This window comes from Nomascus leucogenys, chromosome 9, assembly GCF_006542625.1.
Source record: "Nomascus leucogenys isolate Asia chromosome 9, Asia_NLE_v1, whole genome shotgun sequence".
NCBI lineage: Eukaryota > Metazoa > Chordata > Mammalia > Primates > Hylobatidae > Nomascus > Nomascus leucogenys.
The window spans coordinates 87,530,316-87,555,829 of NC_044389.1; the positions used below are offsets into that span (position 1 = coordinate 87,530,316).

General features: G+C 34.4%; 1 protein-coding gene and 1 long non-coding RNA gene across 2 annotated transcripts in view; one reads left to right on the forward strand and one right to left on the reverse strand.

The window, feature by feature from the left end:
* Positions 1 to 25,514, forward strand: part of TET2 (tet methylcytosine dioxygenase 2) — a 131,105-nt gene that overhangs the window by 97,043 nt on the left and 8,548 nt on the right. Inside the window, exons 7-8 of the mRNA XM_003257463.4 lie at positions 15,700 to 15,850; positions 17,822 to 17,911. Of these exons, the coding sequence (XP_003257511.2) occupies positions 15,700 to 15,850; positions 17,822 to 17,911 (241 nt within the window). The remainder of the gene's footprint in view (positions 1 to 15,699; positions 15,851 to 17,821; positions 17,912 to 25,514) is intronic.
* The window catches only part of LOC105738253, a 191,895-nt gene that overhangs the window by 72,050 nt on the left and 94,331 nt on the right, over positions 1 to 25,514 (reverse strand). The window lies entirely within an intron of this gene.

A 25,514-nucleotide genomic window follows, 5' to 3' on the forward strand; every position in this document is an offset into this window, starting at 1 on the left:
GGTTGGAAGGAAGAGAGTTCAACGTGCACTTTTACATTTATAAAATGGGGATCAAAATGCCTGTTTGGCAGTCATGCGATAAGAAGTTGTATTTGCTAATGTGAATAACTTGACATGATTTCATTACCTGAATTGTACAGTTTAGCCATTAGGAGCAGTCAGAGTGTCTGTACCCACATGGCCTCAGTTATACTATAAACTTGAAATTGTTTATCTGCTCACATGCTACAAGTGACAGCTCCTGTGTGCCTGGCCACTATATTAGTATGTATTGACTCCACTTCCATGTTGCAGTATCTGAAACAGAAAGTAAGTCTAATGAGAAACTTCGGGATTCCCAGGTCAAATACCTTCCATATGTATGTAGCAAAAACAAAATACAAAGCCTAGAAGTTCTGTAGAAATAGAACTGATTTTTACTTTCATTCAAACTATTCATTATTTCCACAAAAGTAATCAAAACTGCTTCCACTTTTACTGCTGCTAAATGATCAGGAAATTACTGGATATGGATATATATTATTTTCCAGGAATATAAGAATTTAGAATAGAACTGCAAGAGTATGCACTTAAATATATTTAGTGAATCCAATTGCTAATATTTTGTTTTAAACACCATCCACTTTGCACGAAGTCTAAACCTTCACTTGGAAAAAGCTTCATTTTTAATGTTCCTCTACTGTGCTGATAATCCTATATAACACTAACTAAAAGAATAGATGAACGTTCACAGTGCTACACAGACATCTTTTTTTTTTTTTTTTGAGATGGAGTTTCGCTCTTGTTGCCCAGGCTGGAGTGCAATGGTGTGATCTTGGCTCACCGCAACCTCCACCTCCCAGGTTCAAGAGATTCTCCTGCCTCAGCCTCCCTAGTAGCTGGGATTACAGGCATGTGCCACCATGCCCGGCTAATTTTGTATTTTTAGTAGAGACAGGATTTCTCCATGTTGGTCAGGCTGGTCTCAAACTCCCGACCTCAGGTGATCCGCCCGCCTCTGCCTCCCAAAGTGCCTTACAGGCATGAGCCACAGCGCCTGGCCAGAAATCTTACAAGTTATTTTGCTCACGATTGGTTTTAAAATAATTTTAATTTTGCACTATTTCCTTTAGTCTCTTTTTCTCTGCATCCACCAAACTATAGAATCGTTTGCTTAGCTTATAAGAAATGCTCATACTGTTCATTGCAACAGCTAGCCAAATTTGTCCTTTGCTGTTTAAAACTCTAACTAGCATGGTTTTACTAAATTTATGTTAACACAGTTTCTCTCTCTGGGTTGTGGGGAGACAAATCAACTATACATAATCTCTTTAGAAAAGTTACTCTTTCTATATGAAAGTGTGACTTGACTTTCTATGATAATTATGATCCAAAAATTTTATGGTGTGTACCTGACCACTTTTACAAATGATTAATTGGAAGGTAGAAATTGCTGACTCATAACATGTTTAACTTATAAACTTATGATGGACTACTTTAAGCATGAATTTTTTTTTTTTTTTTTTTTTTTTTTTTTAAGACAGAGTTTCACTCTGTCACCCAGGCTGGAGTGCAATGGCGTGATCTCGGCTCACTGCAACCTCCACCTCCCGGGTTCAAGCAATTCTGCTGCCTCAGCCTCCCGAGTAGCTGGGATTACAGGCATGCGCTACCACGCCCAGCTAATTTTGTATTTTTAGTAGAGACAGGGTTTCTCCATGTTGATCAGGCTGGTCTGGAACTCCTGACCTCAGGTGATCCGCCCGCCTCAGCCTCCCAGAGTGCTGGGATTACAGGTGTGAGCCACTGCGCCCAGCCTAAAACATTTTTTTAATCTACCCTGACTCCTCTTGCTCTTTCTGAAGAAAAATTTTAAAAAATAAATGTAGTTGCCTTTAATTAGAAAAAAAATTAAAAATTAAGGCAACTTGGGCTCATACTGGTAATAGCATTTCTCTCAGGAACTCAGTAATACTGCATTGTCTTTAAAGCATAATATCTCTTAGACTTGATGGTTTGAAATTCTAAATCACTGAAGAACCTCTTGTGAAAATGATAGTTTTAAAATTTCTTTTCAAGAATAGTCCTATTGCAAAATGTTTGAATTTCTTGAAGTTTCCTGGAAACTATATTTCATTCATTGTAATGAATTTAATTTTCATTAACATAGATCTCTAATGTTTTTCTCAGCTCACCGCAACCTCCACCTCCCGGGTTCAAGTGATTCTCATGCTGCAGCCTCCCGAGTAGCTAGAATTACAGGCACCCACCACCATGCCCGGCTCATTTTTGTATTTTTAGTAGAGACAGGGTTTCGCCATGTTGGCCAGATTGATCTCTAACTCCTGGCTTCAGGTAACCCACCCACCTTGGCCTCCCAAAGTGCTGGGATTACAGGTGTGGGCCACCATGCCCGGCCAGCTTTTCCATATTTCTTATAAATGCCAATGCCTGAAATGGAATCTGACATATAAAAAAATTACATGAAGAACTTTTATTATTTTGCATTTGAAAACCATGAAAAATAGTTGGACTAGAGTCTCAGAAAGCGTGTAGTTTGTTAGTTTAACTGCTCTAAATGTCAGGCAGATACAAAACTATTAAAAGACATGCTTCAAATATGAAGACAGTTTAAAAGCACAGCTGTACACTTCTGCTTTTTGTCTAGTTTCAAGGTAAAGATGAATAATCATTTAGATAATGCTTAAGCTATGCTTATGCATACTTAGAGCAATTCTCCAAAATAAAAAATTTTAATACTTAAATACATGATTAAAATAGACACGTATCCAATGTCAATACAGACTTTACTCAGAAATAGCTTTTGAAGTTTCTTCTACCCCATAAATAGATTTTATTTTATGGCTGGCAGAAGCGAAAATTACAACTTTTTGCCAAGAACAGAGAATAGAATAATCTCAAATTGAGGCTGCGGACTCAGTTTTATGTTCAAAGCTGTATGAACCTCATCACTGAGTTCTTACAAATCCGTGTGTCCACATGCTCCAAACCACCCACTGTGAGTTCAGAAAAGAACTCTGAGTGCATCTTTCAGTGGGAAAATAAAAACTGATTTTTACATTTCCTTTGAGCCAAACCAGCTGTTTCTTCTTTGAAGATTTCCCTTTGAGATTTCCATTTTATGACTAAGTCTAACCAGTATTTTTTTGGCAAGTAAGAGTTGTGAGAGTGTATCTGTCATCATAAGGAAATCAAAGCCAGAAATGCCTTCTGCCATGGTGGGTGATGTTAAACATTTCAAGGAACTTTATATTATAAAAATTGTCAAACATAAAAGGAAAAGTGCAATATAATGAATTCCACGGACCCATCACACAGCATCAATATTTATCAACATTTTATCAATATTTTTTCATATATTTTTCCCACATCCACTCCCACTAGTGTTTGAAAGCAGAAGACAAATAACTTACCATCTTACCTGTTAACATTTCAGGATGTATTTCTAACAGGTAAAGACTTTATCATTTAATATTTAGACTGTGTTCAAATTATCTGATTAGATTCTATTTCAGAAAACACACAAATAAACAAAAATGATAATGAGAAAAAGAAAGCCCTTGCACATGATTGACACTTCTGAGTAGTGTGATCCCAGTTCATGTCCATTGTCTGGGATAACTATTAAATAAAACTTCCTCTCGTAAAATTGTCTCCATTTAGAAGATAAATTCTATGATTCACAAGCCTCTTTTTATTTATAATAGCCCTTCTCCTTTTTTTATGAATTTGTTTTTTAAAGAAACTATGATTTTCTCTGTAAAATTCTCCACATTCTGGATTTGGCCAGTTTCATCTTGGTTCTTTTGTTTAACTTATTCCTCTATCCCCAGTATCTTCTGTGGACTGGTAGTTTGACTGGTTCTTTTTCTTTTCTTTTTTCCTTTTTTTTTTTTTTTTTTTTTTGAGACAGGCTCTTGCTGTGTCGCTTAGGCTGGAGTGCAGTGGCCCAATCTCAGCTCACTGCAACCTCCACCTCCCAGGTTCAAGCTATTCTCGTGCCTCAGCCTCCTGAGTAGCTGAGACTACAAGCATGCGCCACCTCACCCTGCTAATTTTTGTACTTTTAGTAGAGACGGGGTTTTGCCATGTTGGCCAGGCTGGTCTCGAACTCCTGGCCTCAAGTGATCCACCCACCTTGGACTCCCAAAGTGCTGGGATTACAGGCATGAGCTACCAAGCCCAGCTGATTTTTAGGTAATATAAGTATGTGTGCATGTATAGTATACATTAGCAAAAACACTTCATAAGTAGTGCTAAAATCATTTATATACATCAGGAGACACATAATGTCTGCTCGGTTCCCATTTTAGTGATGTTAAGAGTGTGTAGCATGTTTAGTTGTCAGCCTGATCCATCATTATGTTCCTCATCAAACTTTCACCAGATAGTTTCACATCAATTGATGATCATTGCCTGTTTCTATTATTTTGTTTTCAAGTTGACAGTTTTCTCTCACTTGATGTTGTGTAAATTTAGTTATATAAAGTTAAATTATTTTGCTATTTTTTCTATGCTGTATACATTTGAATAACTGACCTAATTTTTACTTTAAAAATATTTTACAATTAGAAGTCCAACTAGTAAATCAAAGGTTAAGAATTTTTGCAGAAATCTGTTATATAGATGACATTTTAATATTTGCCCTTTATATCGTTTACCATGAGCCAAATTTCAAGTCATATTAAAATGACTGTCATGTGCTAATTCTAACAATATTTGAAAGACCCCTATCGAAATAAAAATACCTTTTAATAGCCACTTTATTAGAAAATCAACTTTAAGTTATCCCGCCACGTTTTTTTCTAATTGAGATAATTCACATACCATAAAATTTACCCTTTTAAAGTATACAATTCAGTTGTTTCAGTACATTCACAAAGCTATGCAAATGTCACCTCTACCTAGTTTCAGAATGTTTTCATCATTCCCAGAAGGAAACCCTGTATTTATTAGGCAGTCACTTCCCCTTCTCCCCTTCTTCCTTCCTCTAAGTGGCAACCGCCAATAAACATTCAGTTTCTCTGGATTTACCTATTCTGGGCATTTTGTATTAGTGAACTCATATATTTGGCCTTTCTGTCTGGCTTCTTTCATGTACCTCAATGTTTTCAAGTCTCATTCATTTTATTAAAAAAAAAAAAAGTACTTTTTCTTTTTTTTTTTTTGTCCATATATATATTCACACCACATTTTTTGAGACAGAGTCTTGCTCTGTTGCCCAGGCTAGAGTGCAATGGTGCAACCTCAGCTCACTGCAACCTCTGTCTCCCGGGTTCAAGCGATTCTCATGCCTCAGCCCCCAAGTAGTTGGGATTACAGGTGTGTGCCGCCACACCCAGCTAATTTTTGTATTTTTAGTAGAGACAGGGTTTCACTGTGTTGGCCAGGCTGGTCTCAAACTCAGCCTCAAGTGATCCTTCTACCTTAGCCTGCTAAAGTGCTGGGATTACAGGCATGAGCCACTGTGCCCAGCCACATTTTCTTTATCCATTTATTAGTTAATTGACATTTGGATTGTTTCTACTTTTTGGCTATTATAAATTATGCTGCAACAAACATCGGTGTACAAATTTTTGTGTGAACATGTTTTCAGTTATCTTGGGATATACACCTAGGAGTGACATTGTTAGTAATATGGTAACTTTATGTTTAACTTTTTGAAGAACTGCCAAACTGTTTTCCAAAGTAGCTGCATCCTTTTACATTTCTGCCAACAATGTATGAAGGTTCCAGTGTCTCCACATCCTCAAGAAAATGTTATTGTCTTTTTAATTATAACCATCCAAGTGGGTATAAAGTTTATCTCGTGATTTTGATTTGCATTTGCCTAATGGCTGATATTGGGCATCTTTTCACGTGTGTATTGACCATGTATTTTTTTGAGAAAAGTCTACTTATATGTTTTTAATTGTATTATTTTTAGAGTTGTAAGAATATGTTATGTTGATACTTGAACTTTGTCAAATGCATGGTTTGCAGATATTTTCTCCTATCCCACAGGTTGTCACTTCACTTTGATAATGTCCTTAAAGTACAAAAGTTTTAAATTGATTTTGATGAAACTCAATTTCTTTTTAATTGGTAGCTTGTGCATTTGGGGTCATATTTAAGAAATCATTGCCTCATTCAAGATCTGAAAGATTTACACCTATGCTTTCTTCTCAGAGTATTATAACTTTAGTTCTTACATTTAGATTTTTAATTAATGTTTAGTTAATTTGATGGTGAGAGATAAGAGTCCAGCTTCATTCCTTTGCAAGTAGCTGTCCAGTTTTCTCAGCACCATTTGTTGAAGAGACTGTTTTTTTCAATTAACTGACCAAGATATATGGGTTTATTTCTGGACTCTTAATTCTCTTAATCTGCATCACTTTTCTTATGCCAGTGCCACACTGTGCTGATTCCTGTAGTTTTGTAGTAAATTTTGAAATCAAGAGAGGTAAGTCTGCCAACTTTGTACTTTTGCCTACCATGTTTCTTGGGTTTCCATATGAATTTTAAGATCAGCTTCTCAGTTTCCTTTCTGGATTTTTTTTTCTTTTTTTTTTTTTTTTGGTAGAGCTAGAGTCTTACTATATTACCCAAGCTGGTCTTGAACTCCTGGGTTAAAGAGATCCTCCCGCCTAGGCTTCCCAGAGTGCTGGGGTTACAGGCGTGAGCCACCACATCCAACCCCCTTCTGGGACTTTGACTGGGGTTCTGTTGAATCTGTTGGTCAATTTGGAGAGTATTGATATCTTAACATTAAAGCTTCCAATTTATGAACACAAGCTATTTTTCCATTTATTCTTAAATTTCTTTCAGTAATGTTTTGGATGAAACATGTACAAAGTCCTGCACTTTTTATTTTTTTTTTAAGACAGAGTCTTGCTCTGCTGCCCAGTCCAGAGTGCAGTGCTGCCAACTCAGCTCACTGCAACCTCCACCTCCAGGTTCAAGTGATTCTCCTGCCTCAGCTGGAACTACAGGTGCGCGCCACCATGCCTGGTTAATTGTTTTGTGTTTTTGGTGGAGACAAGCTTTCACCACGTTGGCCAGGCTGGTCTCAAACACCTCACCTCAAGTGATCTGACTGCCTTGGCCTCCCAAAGTACTGGGATTACAGGCATGAGCCACCATGCCTGGCCTGTACTTCTGTTAAAATTTTTTCTATGTATTTTTTTATCGTATTGCAAAATCAAATTTTTTGTTGATAATATATGGTCATATATTTCACTTTTATATATTGGTCTTATATCCTACCAACTTGCTGAACTAGCTTATTAGCACTAACTTTTTTTGGTAGATTCCTTAGGATTTGCTACATACAAGATTATGTGATCTACAAGTAGAAATAATTTTGTTTCTTCACTTCCAATCTGGGTGGCTTTATTTTTTTTTCTTGCCTGATTACCCAGTTAGAACTTCCAGAAAATGTCAGGTACAATTAACAACTGCAAACATCCTTGTCTTATTCCTCATTTTAGAAGGAAATTTTTAGTTTTTCACCATTAAGTATGATACTAGTTGTAGGTTTTGTTTAAAAAAAGACTATGTCAAGTTCAGAAGTTCCCTTCTGTTGCTAGTTTGTTGAATAATTTTATCATGAAAGGGTGTTGAACTTTTCTCAAATGCTGTGGCTACATCTAATGAAATGATCGTGCGTTCTTCTCCTTTATTCTGTTAATATAGCGTATTATATTGATTCATTTTTATACATTAGATTGACATTATATTTCTGGAATAAATCCCACTTGGCCTCAGTGTGTATTACTTTTTATATATTGCTGGAGTCCGTTTGCTAGTATTTCATGGAGGACTTTTGCATCTCTGTTGACAAGGTATATTGATCTTTAGTTCTCTTGTGATATCTTTGGTTTTGGTGTCAGAGTAATTCTGAGTTCACAAAATGCAATGGGAAATGTTCCCTTCTCTATCTTTTGTGAGAGTTTACAAAGGATTGGTTTAACTCTTTTTTAAATGTTTGAGAAAATTCTCTACCCCTGGGCTTTCCTTTGTGGGAATTTTTAAATATTTTTAAAATAGATTATTTTTAAAGCAATTTTAGGGTAAAAGCAACATTGAATGAAAGGCACAGAGCTTCCTCAAGTACATGCTGCCCCTGTATGTGCATAGCCTCCCTCATTATCAACATCCTTTACCAGAATGGTACATTTGTTGCAATCAATGAACCTGCATTGACAATTGTCACTCAAAGTTCATAGTTTAGAGTTCACCTTTGGTGTTATGTATCCTGTGAGTTTGGATCCACGTTTGATGATACTCATTCACCATTACAGTATCATTCAGAGTAGTTTCACTACCTTAAAAGTCCTCTGTACCCTACCTATTTATCTCTCCCACTTCACTAACCCTTAGCAACCAATGATCTTTTTATCTCCATAATTTTGCCTATTCTAGAATGTCATATAGTTGGAATGATACAGTATATGTAGCCTTTTCAGACCGGTTTTTGTTACTTATTAATAAGCTTTTAAATTTTCCACCATGTCTTGATAGTTCATTTCTTTTCAGCATTGAATAATATTCCATTGTCTGGTTTATCACAGATGATTTATCCATTCACATAGTGAAAGACATCTTAGTTGCTTCCAAGTTTTGACAATTATGAATAAAGCTGTTATAAAAGTATGTAGGTTTTTGTGTGGACAAATGTTTTCAACTCCTTTGAGTAACACAGAGCACAGTAGCTTGATTGACAGTAAGAGTAAGAAATATTTTTTCTCAGTCTGTGTCTTGTTTTTTCATTCACTTGACAGTGCCATTTGCAGAACAGAAAGTTTTAATTTTAATGAAGTCTAGGTTATCAGTTAATTCATGAATAATGTTTTTGGTATTGTATCTAAAAAGTCAACACCAAACCCAAGGTCATCTATATGTTCTGTGTTATCTTCCAGGAATTTTATAGTTTTGCATTTTACATTTAGGGCTGTGACCCATTTTGCATTAATTTTGCAAAAGCTATAAAGACTATGTATAGATTCACTTGTTTGCATGTGGAGTTGTCCAGTTGTTCCCGTACCATTTCTTAAAGACTATCTTGGCTTTATTGTATTACCTTTGCTACTTTGTCAAAGATCAATTGATTATAATTAAGTGGTCTGTTTCTGGACTCTTTATTCTGTTCCATTGTTATATTTGTCTAGACTTTCACCAATGCCACACCAGCTTGTTAACTTAGGCTTTAGAGTAATTCTTGCAATCGTGTAGTGTCAGTCCTCTGACATTGTTTTTCTCCTTCGGTATTGAGTTGGCTATTCTTTTGCCTATTACTAAGTAAAAAAACCAGTCTGAAAAGGCTATATATACTGTCATTTATTGGTCTTTTGCCTCGATATAAACTTTAAAATTGGTTTGTCAGTATCCTCAAAATCTTGCAGGAATTTTGATAGATTGCACTGCATTTCTAGATTGAGTTAGAAATACTGCCATCTTGACAATACACATCTTCCTATCCATGAACGTGGAACATCTATTTCTTTGATATCCTTCATTAGAATTTTGCATTTTCCTCATATAGACCATGTACATATTAGATTTATACATAAATATTTCATTTTGGGGGGGCTAATGATAATGTATTTTTATCTCGGATTCTGCTTGTACATTGCTGGTATGCAGAGAAGTGATCAACTTTTGTATATTAAACTTGTTTCCTGCAACCATGTTATATAATCACTTTAGATCCAGTTTTTTTTTGTCATTCTTTTGTATTTTCTAGGTGATCATGTCATCTGCAAAGACAACTTCTTTCTCATCTGTATACCTTTTATTTTCTTGTCTTAATGTATTAGCTAGGATTTCCAGTATGATGTTGAAAGGCACTGGTCAGAGGCAACATACTTGCCTTGTTCCTGATCTCAGCAGGAAATCTTCAATTTTATCAACATTAAATATGTTAGCTGTATGGTTTTGTAGATATTCTTTATCAGGTTCAGGTAGTTCCCCTCTTTTCCTCATTTACTGAGGGGCTTTTGAAAATCATGAATCAGTGTTGGATTTTATAAATACTTTTTTTCCACCTATTGATATTACCATATGATTTTTCTTTAGCTTATTAACGAAATGGATTACATTAATTGATTCTCAAATTTTGAAGTAGGCTGGCATACCAGGGGCAAGTCCCACATGGTTGTGATACATTATTTATGAATGCATTCATGGTCATGGTTGCTATTAGTCTGTAGTTATCTTTTATTGTAAAGACTTTGGTGTTGGTATTAAGGTAATGCTGCCCTCATAGAATAAGTTATGAAGTATTTTCTCTGCTTCTGTCTTAACTGAGATTGTAGAGAATTGATATAATTTCTTCCTTAAAACTTTGGTAGAAATCAGAATGAACCATCTGGGTCTGGTACTCTGTTTTGGAAAGTTATTACTGATTCAATTTCTTTCATAGATATAGGCCTGTTTAGATTATTATTTTGCATAAATATTGGTAGTTGTGTCCTTCAAGGAATTGGTCCATTTCACCTTGATTATTAAATGTGTGGGCACATTTGTTCATAATATTTCTTTATTATCCTTTGTTTTTGAGACAGAGTCTCACTCTGATTGCCCAGGCTGGAGTGCAGTAGCATGATCTCAGCTCACTGCAGCCTTGACCTCCTGGGCTCAAGTGAATCACCCACCTCAGCCTCCCAAGTAGCTCAGACTACAGGCATATGCCACCATGTCTGGCTAATTTTTTTATTATTATTAGAGACGGTGTTTTCCTATGTTGCCCAGTGTGGTCTTGAACTCCTGGACTCAAGCAATCTGCCTGCCTCAGCCTCCAAAGAGTGATGGGATTACAGGCATGAGCCATCACACCTAGCCTGATGGCAGAACTTTTTAAGAAGAATAGAATGGTATCTGGCATTTTCAAAAATTGTTTTCCCCTCCTCCTATGGAAGCATGAAGGGATTTTTCTTTAGTATTCATTGTGAGAACCTTATCTGGCTCCTGAATGTAGAAAACTCACAAAACTGTGAGGAACCTATTATGACTGGATGCCTTTGGAGTTGTTCACACTGAACCTCCAGCAATTCATCAATTATAGTTCAGATATTCCTATCCCAACACTGGTTCCTACAGAGGTTTCTGCTCCAGTAAGTTGTAATTCTTTTTTTATCCATCTGTTTCCTCGGTTTTGAGGGCAGTGATTTTCCCTGTGACCTCATTTCTCTGACAGATCTAAGTAGTGTTGATTACATCTTTTAACCTGTTGTAGGTATATTCGGATTTTCTATTTCTTCTTGAGTCAATTTTAGTAGTTTGTGTTTTTCTAGAAGTTTGTTCTCTAGCTCTGCTTTAGCTCCATCCAATAAAATATTAGTATGTTGAGTTTTCATTTACAACAAGGTATTTTCTAATTTCTATCATGTTTTTTTGATTCCTAACTATATAGAAGTATATTTTTACCTATTACCCAAATTTGCTTGTTATTCATGTATAATTTTATCAGAAAACACACTTTGGACAATTTTTGCAGTGTTACATTTATTTAGACTTGTTTTATAACTTGACATACAGTCCATCCTGGAGAATGTTTCATGTGTGCTTGAGAAGAATGTGTATATTCGGCTGTTGGTGGGTGGCATGTTTTATAGATGCCTGTTAGACCTAGTTGGTTTATAGTGTTTTTTACAACTTCTGTTTTCTTTTTAATCTTCTATCTACTTTTAGCCATTATTGAAAGTGGATTAGTAAATTATCTATTTATTCTGCCATTTTTTGCTTCATGTATTTTGGTGCTGTTGCTGATTACATATATGTTTACATTTGTTACATCATTTTAATGGCTTGAACTTTTTATTATAAAGTGTATATCTTGTAGATATTGTATAGTTAAATCTTTTTAAAAATTGATATTACTAGTCTCTGCCTTTTAATTTTTCAATTTATATACATTTAACATAATTATTGATAAGGTAGGATTTGTCTGCCATTTTGTCTGTATCTTGTCTTTTTTTGTATTCAATAGATATTTTCTAGTGTACTGTTTTAATTCCCTTGTCTTTTACTAAATTTTTTGATGTTATTTTCTTAATGGTTTCCCTGGGGATTACAACTAACTTATAACAGCTAGTCTGAAGTAATACCAATTTCATTACAATATAAGGAAACTTTGTTCCCGTATAGCTACATTCCCTCTTTTTACTCTGTGCTATTATACAAATTACATTTTATTTATTTTATGCCCATTAACACAGATTGTTTTATATTTTAAATCAGATCGATATTGTCATTTAAATCAAATATGAGAAAAATAGTTACAAACAAAAATACATATGTGATTTCATATTTACCTATGTAATTATCTTTACTGGTGATCTTTAAGTTCTTAGGTGTATTTGAGGTACTGTCTAGTGTCCTTTCCTTTCAGCCTGAAGCACACATTTAGTATTTTTTATAGGACCTGCCTCAAAACAATAAACTCTTATTTATCAGAGAATATCCTATATAATACATTTCTGAAAGATAGTTTTGCAAAATACAGAATTCTTGGTTGGCAGTCTTTTTCTTGTGGTTCTATGTCATTCTACTGCCTTCTGGTCTTCATTGTTTCTGATCAGAGATCAGTTATTAATCTTATTGGGAATCCTTCATACATGATAATCATACAGTTTTCATGATTTTCTTGTGTTGTTGGCTTTCAGCAGTTTGGTTATGATGTTTATATGTATGCATATCTTTGGGTTTATGTTACATGGAGTTAGTTGAGCTTGGACATGTAGATTGATGTTGTTCATCAAATTTGAGAAGTTTTCGGCCATTATTTTTCAAATATTCTTCCTATTCTTTATTCTTGATCCTCTACTTTGGGGACCTTCATTGTGTCTATGTTGGTATGCTTTATGGTCTTCCACAGATCTCTGAGGTTCTGTTTAATTTTATGTTTTCATTTTTCAGACTGAATAATCTCAATTGACTTATCTTCAAGTCCCTTTTTCCCCTCCCTCCTTTTCAACTCTGCTATTGAACCCCTCTAATTTTTTATTGCAGTTATTACACTTTCAGCTTCAGAATTCTATTTAATATTATCTTTTTCTTGAGTTTATCTCATGTATTTAATAAAATGCTGTAGTCTTACTTTAGTTATTTAAATACAGTTTTCTTTCATTATTTGGGCATACATGAAATAGCTGACTTAAAGTCTTTGTCCAGTGGCCTAATATCTGGACTTTTTCAGGAATAGCCTCTATTGACTACTTTATATGGGCCATACTTTGTTTCTGTTTCTCTTAATTGTTTAGACATTTTAAACTAATGTAATGGCTGAGAGCAGTGGCTCATGCCTGTAATCCCAGCACTTTGAGAGGCCAAAGCAGGAGGATCACTTAAGCCCAGGAGTTCAAGACTAGCCTGGGCAGCATAGTGAGACCCTGTCTCTACAAAAATAAAAATAAAATAATGTAATCTGGTAAATCTGAAAATCAGATTCTACCCCCTGCCCAGAATATGTTACTGTTTCTGGTGGTTGCTGTTTATTTCTTTTTCTTTTAACTACTCCTATAAAGTTTGTTTTGTTTCTCATAGATAGCCATCGAAGTCTTTGCCTGGTTAACTTAGAGGTCAGCTAAGGATTAGACAGAATTCCTTAGGTGCCTGAGACCAATAAGTCAGTCTTTGACAAAGGGGTCTGTATGTGTGTTGGGGCATGCATTCAACACTCAGCCAGGCTATTTGCAGCTCTGGATTAGCTTTTATTCCCTGCTTGTGCAGAGTCTCAAGGTTAGACTGTGGTGAGAGGTTAGGGCTTTCTCAGGTCTTTTGTGGGCCCTACATTTGCATGTGGCTTTCTAAATTCCTAGGAATATATTTTCAAAACCTCCTATGGATCATCTCATTTCCCAGGTAATTTACTTGTAAGCTTTTTTAGTTATCTTATGTTTTGCTCCAGTTATTAGCTACACCTCAGTCAATGACAATATTCAACAGTTGCCTATGATTGTTTGACAAATGCCTCTGTGGAAAAGGTGTTTCACACTAGGTGAACTCCAAGTTAGATAAAGTAAAGATAACCTTACTAGTGGGATCTTCCAGGAAACTACCAAATAGGTCAAATAATGTAAGGTCTCTGTGAATGGGACTTTAGAGTATATCCAGCCAATCTGGCCTCTAGTGGCAGCCTGGCTGCTGCTTTTCATAATAAATTTGGGCTGTTTTGATTTGAAGGCTACCATAGAGCTGTGGGGAAAGTTAAAATACCACAGAGCTCACTGTTCTCACTGAAATCCTGTCTTTTTTTCCCTTGAATAAATTCTCCCTATATTGCTGCAAGCTTTTTGCTAATTTCCAGATCTGAAAAAGCTGATTCTGACAATATTTATCAGTACTTTTTGCTTTTATGGAGGATAAAATTTTCAGAGATCCTTATTCTGCCATTTTTGCTGACATGTGTAAAGTGATCATTTCTAATTGTAATATTCCTTTTGCATTTATTAGCTGGAATGCTTTACAGGACTTTTCCTCATCAACTGTTTAGTTACCATTTAATATAGTTTGTAAGAATGATAGAATAAATGCATGGCAAGAATCTTCTCAAATTTCAGAGATTTTGATGGGAAATTATATTTAGAGATCACAATCAGTGTCTAGATGTGCTCCCTGCTACAGAGATGTCATTACTTTTAGGCTTTTTTAATGGGCAAATACATGAAGTAATTATTTTTTAGAAAGAAAATCTGAGATTAACTCAAATCATTAATTCATACTGTTTTTTCCTATTCATAGTTGACAGAGTATTATTATCTTTTGTTTTGCTTCTCTTGTACACTGAAATTCTTGGTTTTTGATATTAACTATTTACATCACAATATACATATATTAATTTAAAACTAATTTACAGTGCTACCTGAATATTTTTTCTTGTAAGTTGTTTTATCTCTTCTTTGCTTATTTGTATGTTTGTTTATTGTCATTAGGATATATCGAACTAGGGCTATAAAGCTGTAATACTGTATTTTAGCCAAAAACTATGAAGCACTCAAATGCCCATCAATGGCAGAATAATTCATTTGTCACATTTTTGTAAGATGGAATATGGTACTCAATGAAAATGAATAAAGTACAACTACATGCAGTGATTTGGATGGATATCCCAAACATAATGGAAAAAGAAGACAGATACAAATAAGCTTATATTATATAATTCCATATACCTATGTATATATCAAGTATGAAAGTAGGCAAAACAAGCCACCGATGGTGGCACACACCTATAGTCCCAGCTATTTGGGAGGCTGAGGCGGGAAGATCGCTTGAGCCCAGAAGTTCAGGTTCAACCTGAGCAACATAGCAAGACCTCATCTGTAAAAAAGAAAGCAATATTAACATAAAAATAGGCAGAACTACTATATTCTTAGAGAAGTTACCGTTAGGGAGACAGACAGTGAGTGACTGAAAGGCAAAATGAGGGGAAATTCCAGGGGATAGTAAATATTTTGTTTCTTAGTGTGGGTTCTACTTACCTGGGTATTTTCCATTTGTAAACTGTAAAATTATGTGCACTTTTCTGTATGTGTATTATATTGCAATAAAATTGTTTTAAAGTCAATTGAAATAGTTCTGTGTGTGGTTATGCCACAGCTTAATACAGAGTTAGATTAGACTTCTTTTCAAACTCATTTTGCATATAGACACCTAGAATATCAGCTGCAAAGCCTATATAATGCTATCCATAGCAATGAATTTGGTCTTTTGATTTTTCAGGAGAACTTGCGCCTGTCAGGGGCTGGATCCAGAAACCTGTGGTGCCTCCTTCTCTTTTGGTTGTTCATGGAGCATGTACTACAATGGATGTAAGTTTGCCAGAAGCAAGATCCCAAGGAAGTTTAAGCTGCTTGGGGATGACCCAAAAGAGGTTTGTTTACTTCCTGATGTATAATCACTTTATTTTTCATAGAGAATTCATTAGCATAGATGAAGTGAACCATATGACATATCTTGGTAAGCTCTTATTAATCAAAGTTTTTCCCAAACTATAGATACACACTACTTGTTAAGTTGGCATAATAATCATATTATGCCAAAATAATAGACAAAATTTGAGCAACAAAAACTTCCTCTTTGGTCTTTTATGTTAATTCCAAAGTTTTAAAGGGGTGTCACTTCATTGTTAAAACTAAATGAGAATTGGTGATGTTTTTCATATTCTGACTCTGAATTATGGAAGTTACATAAGTACTACATTCAGAAAAGACCATTTTTAGTCACATTTATGTGCAATGAGATTCAAATAATTTAAAGTCACTGTAATGAATGCATTTAAGTAACTAAAACTTATTTAGATTTTAATATAACTCTGTAATGGAAATAAATGGACACTGATTTCTCACTGAAGTCATTGGTTTTTGTCTTGTCTCTAGAATACGTATTTCTTAAAATATAATTTGCAAATTGATAAATTTAACAACTTTTGGGTGGCATGTAGTCTAGAATATAGATACTTCTTGACTTATGAGGAGACTACATCCCTATAAATCCATTGTAAATTGAAAATCCATTAATACCCCCAGTAAACCCATCCTAAAGTAAAAAAAAAAAAAACCAAGCCATTATAGGTCAGGGACTGTCTCCGTACTAATTGAATGATTAGAAAACCTCAGTATATTTAGCATTTAGATATGACCACATTTTCAGTCATTCTATACACTTACAATTATCTTTTGAATTTCAAATACAATTAAAATATTTCCATACTATAGATATTATAACATTGATGAGTCCCTTTAAATGAAGAATTTGTTAACCTTATTAAGCTTTCACCTACTATTATAGTCACAGTTAATAAAGCAAGTGCAAAAACTCCTGAAATCACAATGTAAGTTTTTTAAAGGATGTTTTCAATAATTAAACTTTACTTAAATGTGTGAGACATCATTTCATAAGACAAGAACATTAATAACTTAATGAAAAGTACTGATTTTGCACGCTGTCATTTTAATTTTCTACAGATAACTTTTTTTTTAACTACTGTTTTATCAAGTGATACATGTTTATCACTTTCATGAGGTTTCATGTAAACCAAATCCAGAGGATACCAAGTAACTTACTGCCTCTGTTGGGTAGGAGAGCTCTGTTCAGAAACCTCCTCACCTTCTAAAATTTACATCTCTGCCAGGTGGTTATGTCTCACAACTTTTTTTTTTAGAGAAATATCAATCTGAAATGAAGACTTCTAAGTATAAATGGAGCAGCTAAATATGATCACCTACCATTTTTTAACAGCATATTACTTGGAAAATCTGTTCTTCATGAGCAGGGCAGGTGGGGGTGTAACTGAGCATTTCCCCTTTCAAGTAAATTCTGCAAAGGTTTTCATATATCCTGCATTCAAGTTCTGAAGCATTTTATCCATATTTGAAGTGTCCAGTAAATTTTAGTTGCTCTATGGAGAGATCATTTCGAATTTTTTAAATACTACCTTTATAAGCATAAAATATAAAGAAAGATTAGAAATAATAGACAAATTAAGCTAAATAAGTTCTTTTAATAGTTCATCTTCCTTGGTAGCTAAAAAGTGTGACCTCTTTAAGACCATACGGCTTCATTCCCCTAACCCTACTCCTGGCACAGGCTTGTATGTGTAAAATGCAAAATATCCGCATGCAGTTAGAAAATCAATCTTATGAAAAAAACAAATAGCTAGATATTTACTAGCACATATACAATAAAATGATAGTCATGTTTTAAAGATGCTTTATTTAGTAATAAAGCACCGTGTATTGTGTTTGGGATTCAAAATGTAAGGGGAATAATCTAACCAATAGTCTCTTTTACATAGAGAAAATGGACTTAGAATTTAATATGTAGAATTATTCACTTTATACAGGAAGAGAAACTGGAGTCTCATTTGCAAAACCTGTCCACTCTTATGGCACCAACATATAAGAAACTTGCACCTGATGCATATAATAATCAGGTAAGTTTAAATAATCATTGGCAGCGATTGTAACAACTTACTTGTTACTAATGACCTACCTATGTCTAAAAATATTTTTGAAACAATTATTTTTAAATATTATTCTAACTTTTCCTCTTAATTGTTGAAACCACTGCAGTGTTCAGTTTCAAGTATATGAAAATTATACAAAAGTACATTTTAAAGCACTTTTAAAAGTCACAGGCTGTTCTATCTACTAATCTTGTTCTCATATGAATAATTTTGTTTCTGTAAACAGACTATGGAGATTACATCAAAATTATGTGGCCCAAGCTATAGGTTCTAACTACCTATTTTTACTGCAAGTCTCTAAGTATAAATGAGTATTCACAAGAATTTATAGTCTTACAAATACTCATGTAAAGCTATGCATAGACTAACATTGTAAGTATACATATTTGGGTCCAGATGTGTCAGATTTTGCCAGATCTTCCTTTTTTGTTTGACCTTGACTTCATACACCAAGCAAAAACATTTTTTTTTCTATTTTACATGTGTATTCTAAACTATAGCTAGTTAAGACAGGTAGATGATTCTGTCAGAAATTGCTCATCATGAAGGCAAAAAACTAAAATCTTCACTGTTTCGGTAACATCAACAACAAAAGCATTAAGTGAAAGTCTATTACAAACCAAACACTGTGTTTAGTCACTGGGAACATAAAGGTGAGGGTACGGTGGCTCACACCTTTAATCTCAACACTTTGGGAGGCCAAGGCAGGTGGATCACCTGAGGTCAGGAGTTCTAGACCAGCCTGATCAACATGGAGAAACCCTGTCTCTACTAAAAATACAAAACTAGCTGGGCGTAGTGGCAGACGCCTGTAATCCCAGCTACTCAGGAGGCTGAGGCAGGAGAATAGCTTGAACCTGGGAGGTGGAGGTTGAATTGAGCCGAGGTCGCACCATTGCTCTCCAGCCTAGGCAACAAGAGTGAAACTCCATCTCAAAAAAAAAGAAAAAAAAAAAAAAAGAAAAAGAATTTAATCTTTAACTGGGTGTAGTAGTTTACACCTGTAATCCCAGCTACCCAGGAGACCAGGAGTCTGAGGCTGTGGTGAGCCATGATTGCATCACTGTGCTCCATCCTGGGTGACAAAGACGACCCAGATTCTAAAAAAAAAGCAAAAAACAAAAGAATTCCTTCTTTAGTGGAGACAGAGACATATAAAATAAATAGCAATTTTAGAATTATACAATTCCAGCTGGAATAGAAGTATGTGCACATTTCTAAAAAAATTTTTTTTAAAAAAACCCTGAAAGTAGACTAGATGTCACAAGCGGCCTTAGATGCTAAATAAAGATCTTTGAACTTTATTCTGTAGGTAACCATTGGGCTGTTTCAAGTGCGTGTTGGGGATGGAAGGGTAAAGTGATTTAATTTATATTTTGAAAAATTTACTTAAAAGCCAAGTAAGGGAAATATAACTTAAATCTATGTAAGATTAGAGAGAGAAGAAAGCTATTGCAATCATTGGGCAAGAGATTTTAAGGACCTAAAGAAATGGCAGGAATTAAGTATGTACACCAACTAAGGTGGAGCTTAGAGAACTTGGTGACTAGATGTATGGATGTGAAGAGAATTTGGAGATCCACCAAATTTCCAGTTTGGACCGGTAGTTCTATTAACTAGTATCAGAAATCGGTAAGAAATAGTAAGTTTTGGGATGGGGAGAAGATATCAAAATTTTGGACATGCTAGGCTTGACATGCTTCGAGGTTAATAGATGGAGAATCAGGAGAAAAATTCAGGCTAGCACTGTAGATTTGAGAGTCAGAATGCTGGCAGGACTTGACTTAAAGTTGAATACGTAGGAATGAAAGGAGGTTTTCAAAGTAGAGATTATAAAGAGGACAAAGGGCTGATGATGGGATTCTGGAGCCATCAATCATTTTAGGCATGAGTGGAGGAAGAGAAGCCAATGAAGTAAGAACTGGGAGAGGGAGTAGAAGAAATGGAGTAGGAAAAGTGAAAGAGGGAGATGGATGGACGGAGGAAAGCTGGAGTGATGAGAAGACACCCAGAGCAGAGTATACAGGAGCAATAGGTATGGGGCTCTGGGATGTGTGCTCTGTCATTTACTTGTGGGATTAGATTAGTTTACACAGCAGACATGGACAAGGGACTAATCCTAAAATGATTTAGCTACTCTTCTTTTCCACTGTGGACTTTAACAGTCCTAAACAAACTTTTTTTTTTTTTTTTTTGGTTGGAACAATAGAGGCAAATTAAACGATGGTCTATTTGTAAGTTATTTTATGTCATAAATTATGTTTTTAGAAATGTGTATGAATATCTGTGAAAAGTGTTTTAAACACTATTAATAGTTGGATTAATACTGTTATTTTGTTTAGCTAGTATCACAAAGTATAAGGAGTGCTTTGATACTGTTGTAAAAGTTTAATTCTCAGCAAGAACTTCTGAAACAAATCAAGCTATAAAAATAAAGAAGTGAATGAGTCTATATTGCTAGATTTAAAGCTGGGTCATTTTCTATTAAATGAATTTTTAATAGGTGCTGTTAATCAAATGGCTTTACTTGAGGAAAGAGGCAGAATAACAAAGCATTGATGTTCTTTTTGCTCCCTTGATTCTTATTATGGACTGTCTCATACTTGAAACTATTTTATACATTTCCTAAAACTTGAGTACCCAAAATATGAAGCCATCAAAAATGTTCAAGTTATAACAAGATGAGTAGATGTAATTCCCAATATGTGTTTTTATATATGAAACAATGTGTTGATGTAATATCTAGATAAATTAAGTCAATTAATAGTTGTAAATGGATGAGATGCTTCTGAATGGATAAAATATTTTTATATTGCATGGTAGTACCATTGGTAATGTTCATCCATGTATGTTAATATGCTTAAGAGATCAAAATAATAGCCATGTGATGCTTCCACACAGTACATGGGAAGACCATTTGATGTTATAGATGCTGTCATAAAACCTACTATTTGATCTTTACCTCCTTTCACCAACGGAGTGTATTATCTCTATTTATCACATCTGAATATTCTTCCTTGCTTTATTCCTTGATTTCATGAAGTCTTATTGCTAAAGTTTAGTGGGCTCTCCACAGCATCTCTTCTGTCAGTCCCATGGAATTAGAGCTTCAGTTTTCTCCACTTAAATGTCCTTTCTTCATGTCTATCCAGTAGACATATATTTAGCTCTGTCTTTTCTATGCCTGCCTTACAATTTAACAGTAGACCTGAAATAGCAGGTTTGAATCTCAAAATCATGTGCTATTTATCATACATGAAGATGACATTTTAGACAAATGCTTCTAAGAGAGCTTTCTATGAAGATGGAAATATTCTCTATGCTATTCAGTGTAATAGGCACTAGCCACATGTGGTTATTATTTAACAGTTGATACATGGCTAGTGTAATTGAGTTTAAATTAATTTAAAAATTAACAAAAACAGCCACATGTGGATAATGGTGACCATATTGAACAGCACAACCTTAGACCATGAGAAAGCTATGCATTTAGAATTGTCTTCCAAACATTTAGATGGATTTCCAGTAATTCATTCACAAAATCCTGCATGGTATTTTTTAGGAGATGGCATAAATGTAATTTCTAGCTGATTGTACATCTGTTTTTGTTCAAGGAACAGAATAAAGCTAACTAGACCACAGCATGAACGGAACAGCCACAAAGCACACATCTATGTTAAAGAGTAGTTGGTACCTTCATTTTCCTTTGGCCAAAGTTTTATGACGTTAGATAGACAAATACATATATGAATCCAACAGTAAATAATATGAAGCCACCACAAACTTTTATCATAATGCAAGTTCATCTTCTAGCCATGATGGAGTAAACAGAGACTAGATATGCCTTTACACATTTAAGAAAAAACTGACAAAATATATGAAACAATGGTTTTTAGATATAGAATAGGAAATTCAAAAGACAGTGGCACCAGAGAGAAAGGAAGTAAACAGGTGAACCTATAAATACCCCAGTTTACTTCCTGAAGAGAGTATTAGGGCTCCAGCGTAGGCAGTAGGAACCCAAACACACCCAGCATTATCTCTGTATTAAGGAGACAAAGTTCAAAATTTGGAGAGGCCAAGGTTACGAGAGTTCACTACTCAGAATACCAGAGAGGAGAGAATGTTATTGAGAAGAGCCCTAGAGACCTGCAGAGGGTTCTGATCCAGTCTTCAGCTGAGTATTAAACAGCACATGCATGTGAAAAAACTGCCAAGGCTAGGTAGGGAAAGAACCATCAGAAGAAGCAGGCAGAATAATCCCTTGATCTCACACAGGACCTGGAATAGTTCTTGATCATACCAGCCAGACGGAGAAGACTTCATAATACTATTCATAATTGTATTGCCTTGGTAGTAGGAGTAAATTTGGCTGTTCTGACCTCATCTAAAAATGCTTAAAATCAAAACATAGAAGGACCAAACTGATTCTAAGTAATTTAACTGCATCCCAGTACAAAAATTAAAAAAAATAAATCTACCAACAAGGTAAAATTTATGGTCTAGCATTCCATCAGAAAATACAAGGCCTACAAAGAAAAAAGAAAATATAACCTTTACTGGGGAACAGGCAGAAATAAATCAATAAAAATAGTCCCAGAACTGACATATGTGATACAATATGTTGATAAGTTCATTAAAATGGCTATCATATTTCATATGCTAAAAATGCCATAGGAAAGCATGAGAGTGATAAGGAAAGATTAGAAGATATTAAAATACCCTACAATGACCTTCTAGAAGTGAAAAATATATATCTAGATTAAAAATACACTAGGTGAAATTAACAGATTAAGGAACTCGAAGACATAGTCATAGAAATTTTTCAATATAAAGAAAAACAAAACTGAAAAAAATGAATATATAAAAGACCTATTAGTCAATATTGTTACACTAATATATGTGTAATTGGAGTACCAGAAGGAGGTGGGAGACAGAAAAATATTTAAAGAAACAATGGCCAAATTTTTTTCAGATTTGTTCAAAACTGTGAACCCACAGATCTCAGCAGCTCAGCAAACCCCAGATTAAAAAACAAAGACATAAAAAAGATATCAAAAATTTATAATCAACCTGCTTACAATCTGTGATAAAGAGAAACTCAGAAAGCCAAATGGAGAAAAAAGGACATATTACACTAGGTGGGAAAAAATAAGACAGGAGACTTCATTCAGAAAAAGGCAAGAGAGAAGATATAAGAGAAACATCTTTCTTTAACATACTAAAAGAAAAAAGACTCTCCACCCAGAAATATATAACCAATGAAAACAACTCTCAAAAAAGACAGCAAAATAAAGAATATTTTTTCAGACCTACAAAAGCTGAAAGAATTCACCACCAGCAAACTAGCACTTTAAAAATGTTAAACGAAATCCTTCAGGAAGAAAGAACATGATACCAGACAGAAATCTAGATCAACATAATGAAATGAATGGTATCAAAAATAGTAAACGTGGTTAAAAGACTTTTAAAAAAATGATGACTTGCATCTTAAAAATATATTAACAATGCATTATGAGGTTTATAACACGTAGAAGTAGCATAGAGGCTGAGGAATTGAAAGTATATTATTGTAAAGTACTTATACAATATGTGGACTGGGTATATTACTTGGCTGTAAACTGTGAGACGTTAGAGTACACTGTATACCTTAAACCAGTTAAAAAAAAAAAAAGTATATAGCTAATCAGCCAGTAAAGACAGAAAAATGAAATCAATCCAAAAATGTTTTTAAAAATATATAGGACCAAAAAAAGATAAATATAAAAATAAAACAAATAGCAAGATGGTTTATTCAAACCCAACTATATCAACAACCACATTAAATGTAAATGGTTTTAACACCCCTAATTATAACACAGAGCTTGTGATATTGAAAAAAAAGCAAAAACCAAGAAAACCACTTTAATATAAAGATACAAATAAATTAAAAAGATATTTTTAACACAAAAAATAATGTTAAAAAGACATAACAGGAAAAAATATGATTATTGCAGTAGGTGCAGAAAAACCATTTGATAATATTCAACAGTCATAAAAGGAAACTTTCTCAACCTATTAAATACATAAATGGAAAGCCAAAAGCTAATGCTATACTTAGTGGTGAAAAACTAATACTTGACCCCTAAGATAAGGAACAAGACAACAATGTCCATTTTTAACCAACTACTTCTATTCAACATCAAACTGTAAATTTTAGAAAGTGCAGTAAGGCAATAAATAAAGCAGTCAAGATTGGGTAGGAAAAAATAAAACTGTACTTATTTGCAGATGACATGTTTGTCTACATAAGAAGTCTCAAAAAATCTACCAGAAAATGAAATTAATATATGAATTTAGCAAAGTTGTGAAATACAAAATTCAAGTGTATTTTATACGCTAGCAATAAAGCATTAAAATAGCATCAAAAATATAAAATTCTTAGACATAAATTTGACAAAAATGTAGAAGATTATATACTGGAAACTAAAACATTGCTGAGATAAATGATAGAAAACTTCAGTAACTGGAGAGATACACTATGTTCATGGATCAGAAGACTAAATATTATTAAGATGTCAGTTCTCCCCAAACTAATCAATATGTTCAATACATGATGTTTCAAAACCTCAGCAGGTTTTTTGAAAGAATTGGACAAGATGGCTCTAAAATATATATACTTGGAAATGCAAAGGACTTGGAATAGTCAAACAATATTTTAAAAGAAGAGCAGAATTTGAGACTATATATTGCATGGTTTTCAGATTTACTGAAATCTATACTTGCTACTGTCTGTCAAGACAGTTTGATATTGCCCAGGCGCAGTGGCTCACGCCTGTAATTCCAGCACTTTTGGAGGCCGAGGTGGGTGGATCACTTGAGGCCAGGAGTTTGAGACCAGCCTGGCCAACATGGCAAAACTCTATCTCTAATAAAAATACAAAAAATTAGTGGGGCATGGTGGCGCGTGCTTATAGTCCCAGCTGCTTGGGAGGTTGAGGCCTGAGAATCGCTTGAATCCGGGAGGCGGAGGTTGCAGTGAGCCCAGATCGTACCACTGCACTCCAGCCTGGGTGACAGAGTGAGACTCTGTCTCAATAAATAAATAAAATTTTTAAAAAGTTTGAAATTGACATACCTACATACACACCATTATACACAAGTGGATCAGAATAGAGAATCCTTAAGTAGACCCAACATATATAATATGGTCAATTGATTTTTAACAAAGATGATTCAATTGTGAAGGGATAACCATTTTATCCAGTAATATCTGAACAGTTGGAAAACCATAAGGGAAAAAAGCTAATCTTGATCCTTAATTTCACACCATTTATAAAAATTAACTCCAAATAAATCCATTTATATGAAATTCTAGAAAATGAAAATCTGTAGTGATAGATTAGTAGTTGTCTGGGAACAAAGCAGGAAGCATGAATTATACAGGGGCATGAGGAAATTTTTAAGAGTAATGAATATGTACTTTATTTTGGTTGTGACAAATATATATCAAAACTCAAATAGCATACTTTATGGCCTCAATAACACTATAAAATAAAAACTTTACCATGTCAAGATATTTGCTCTGTTT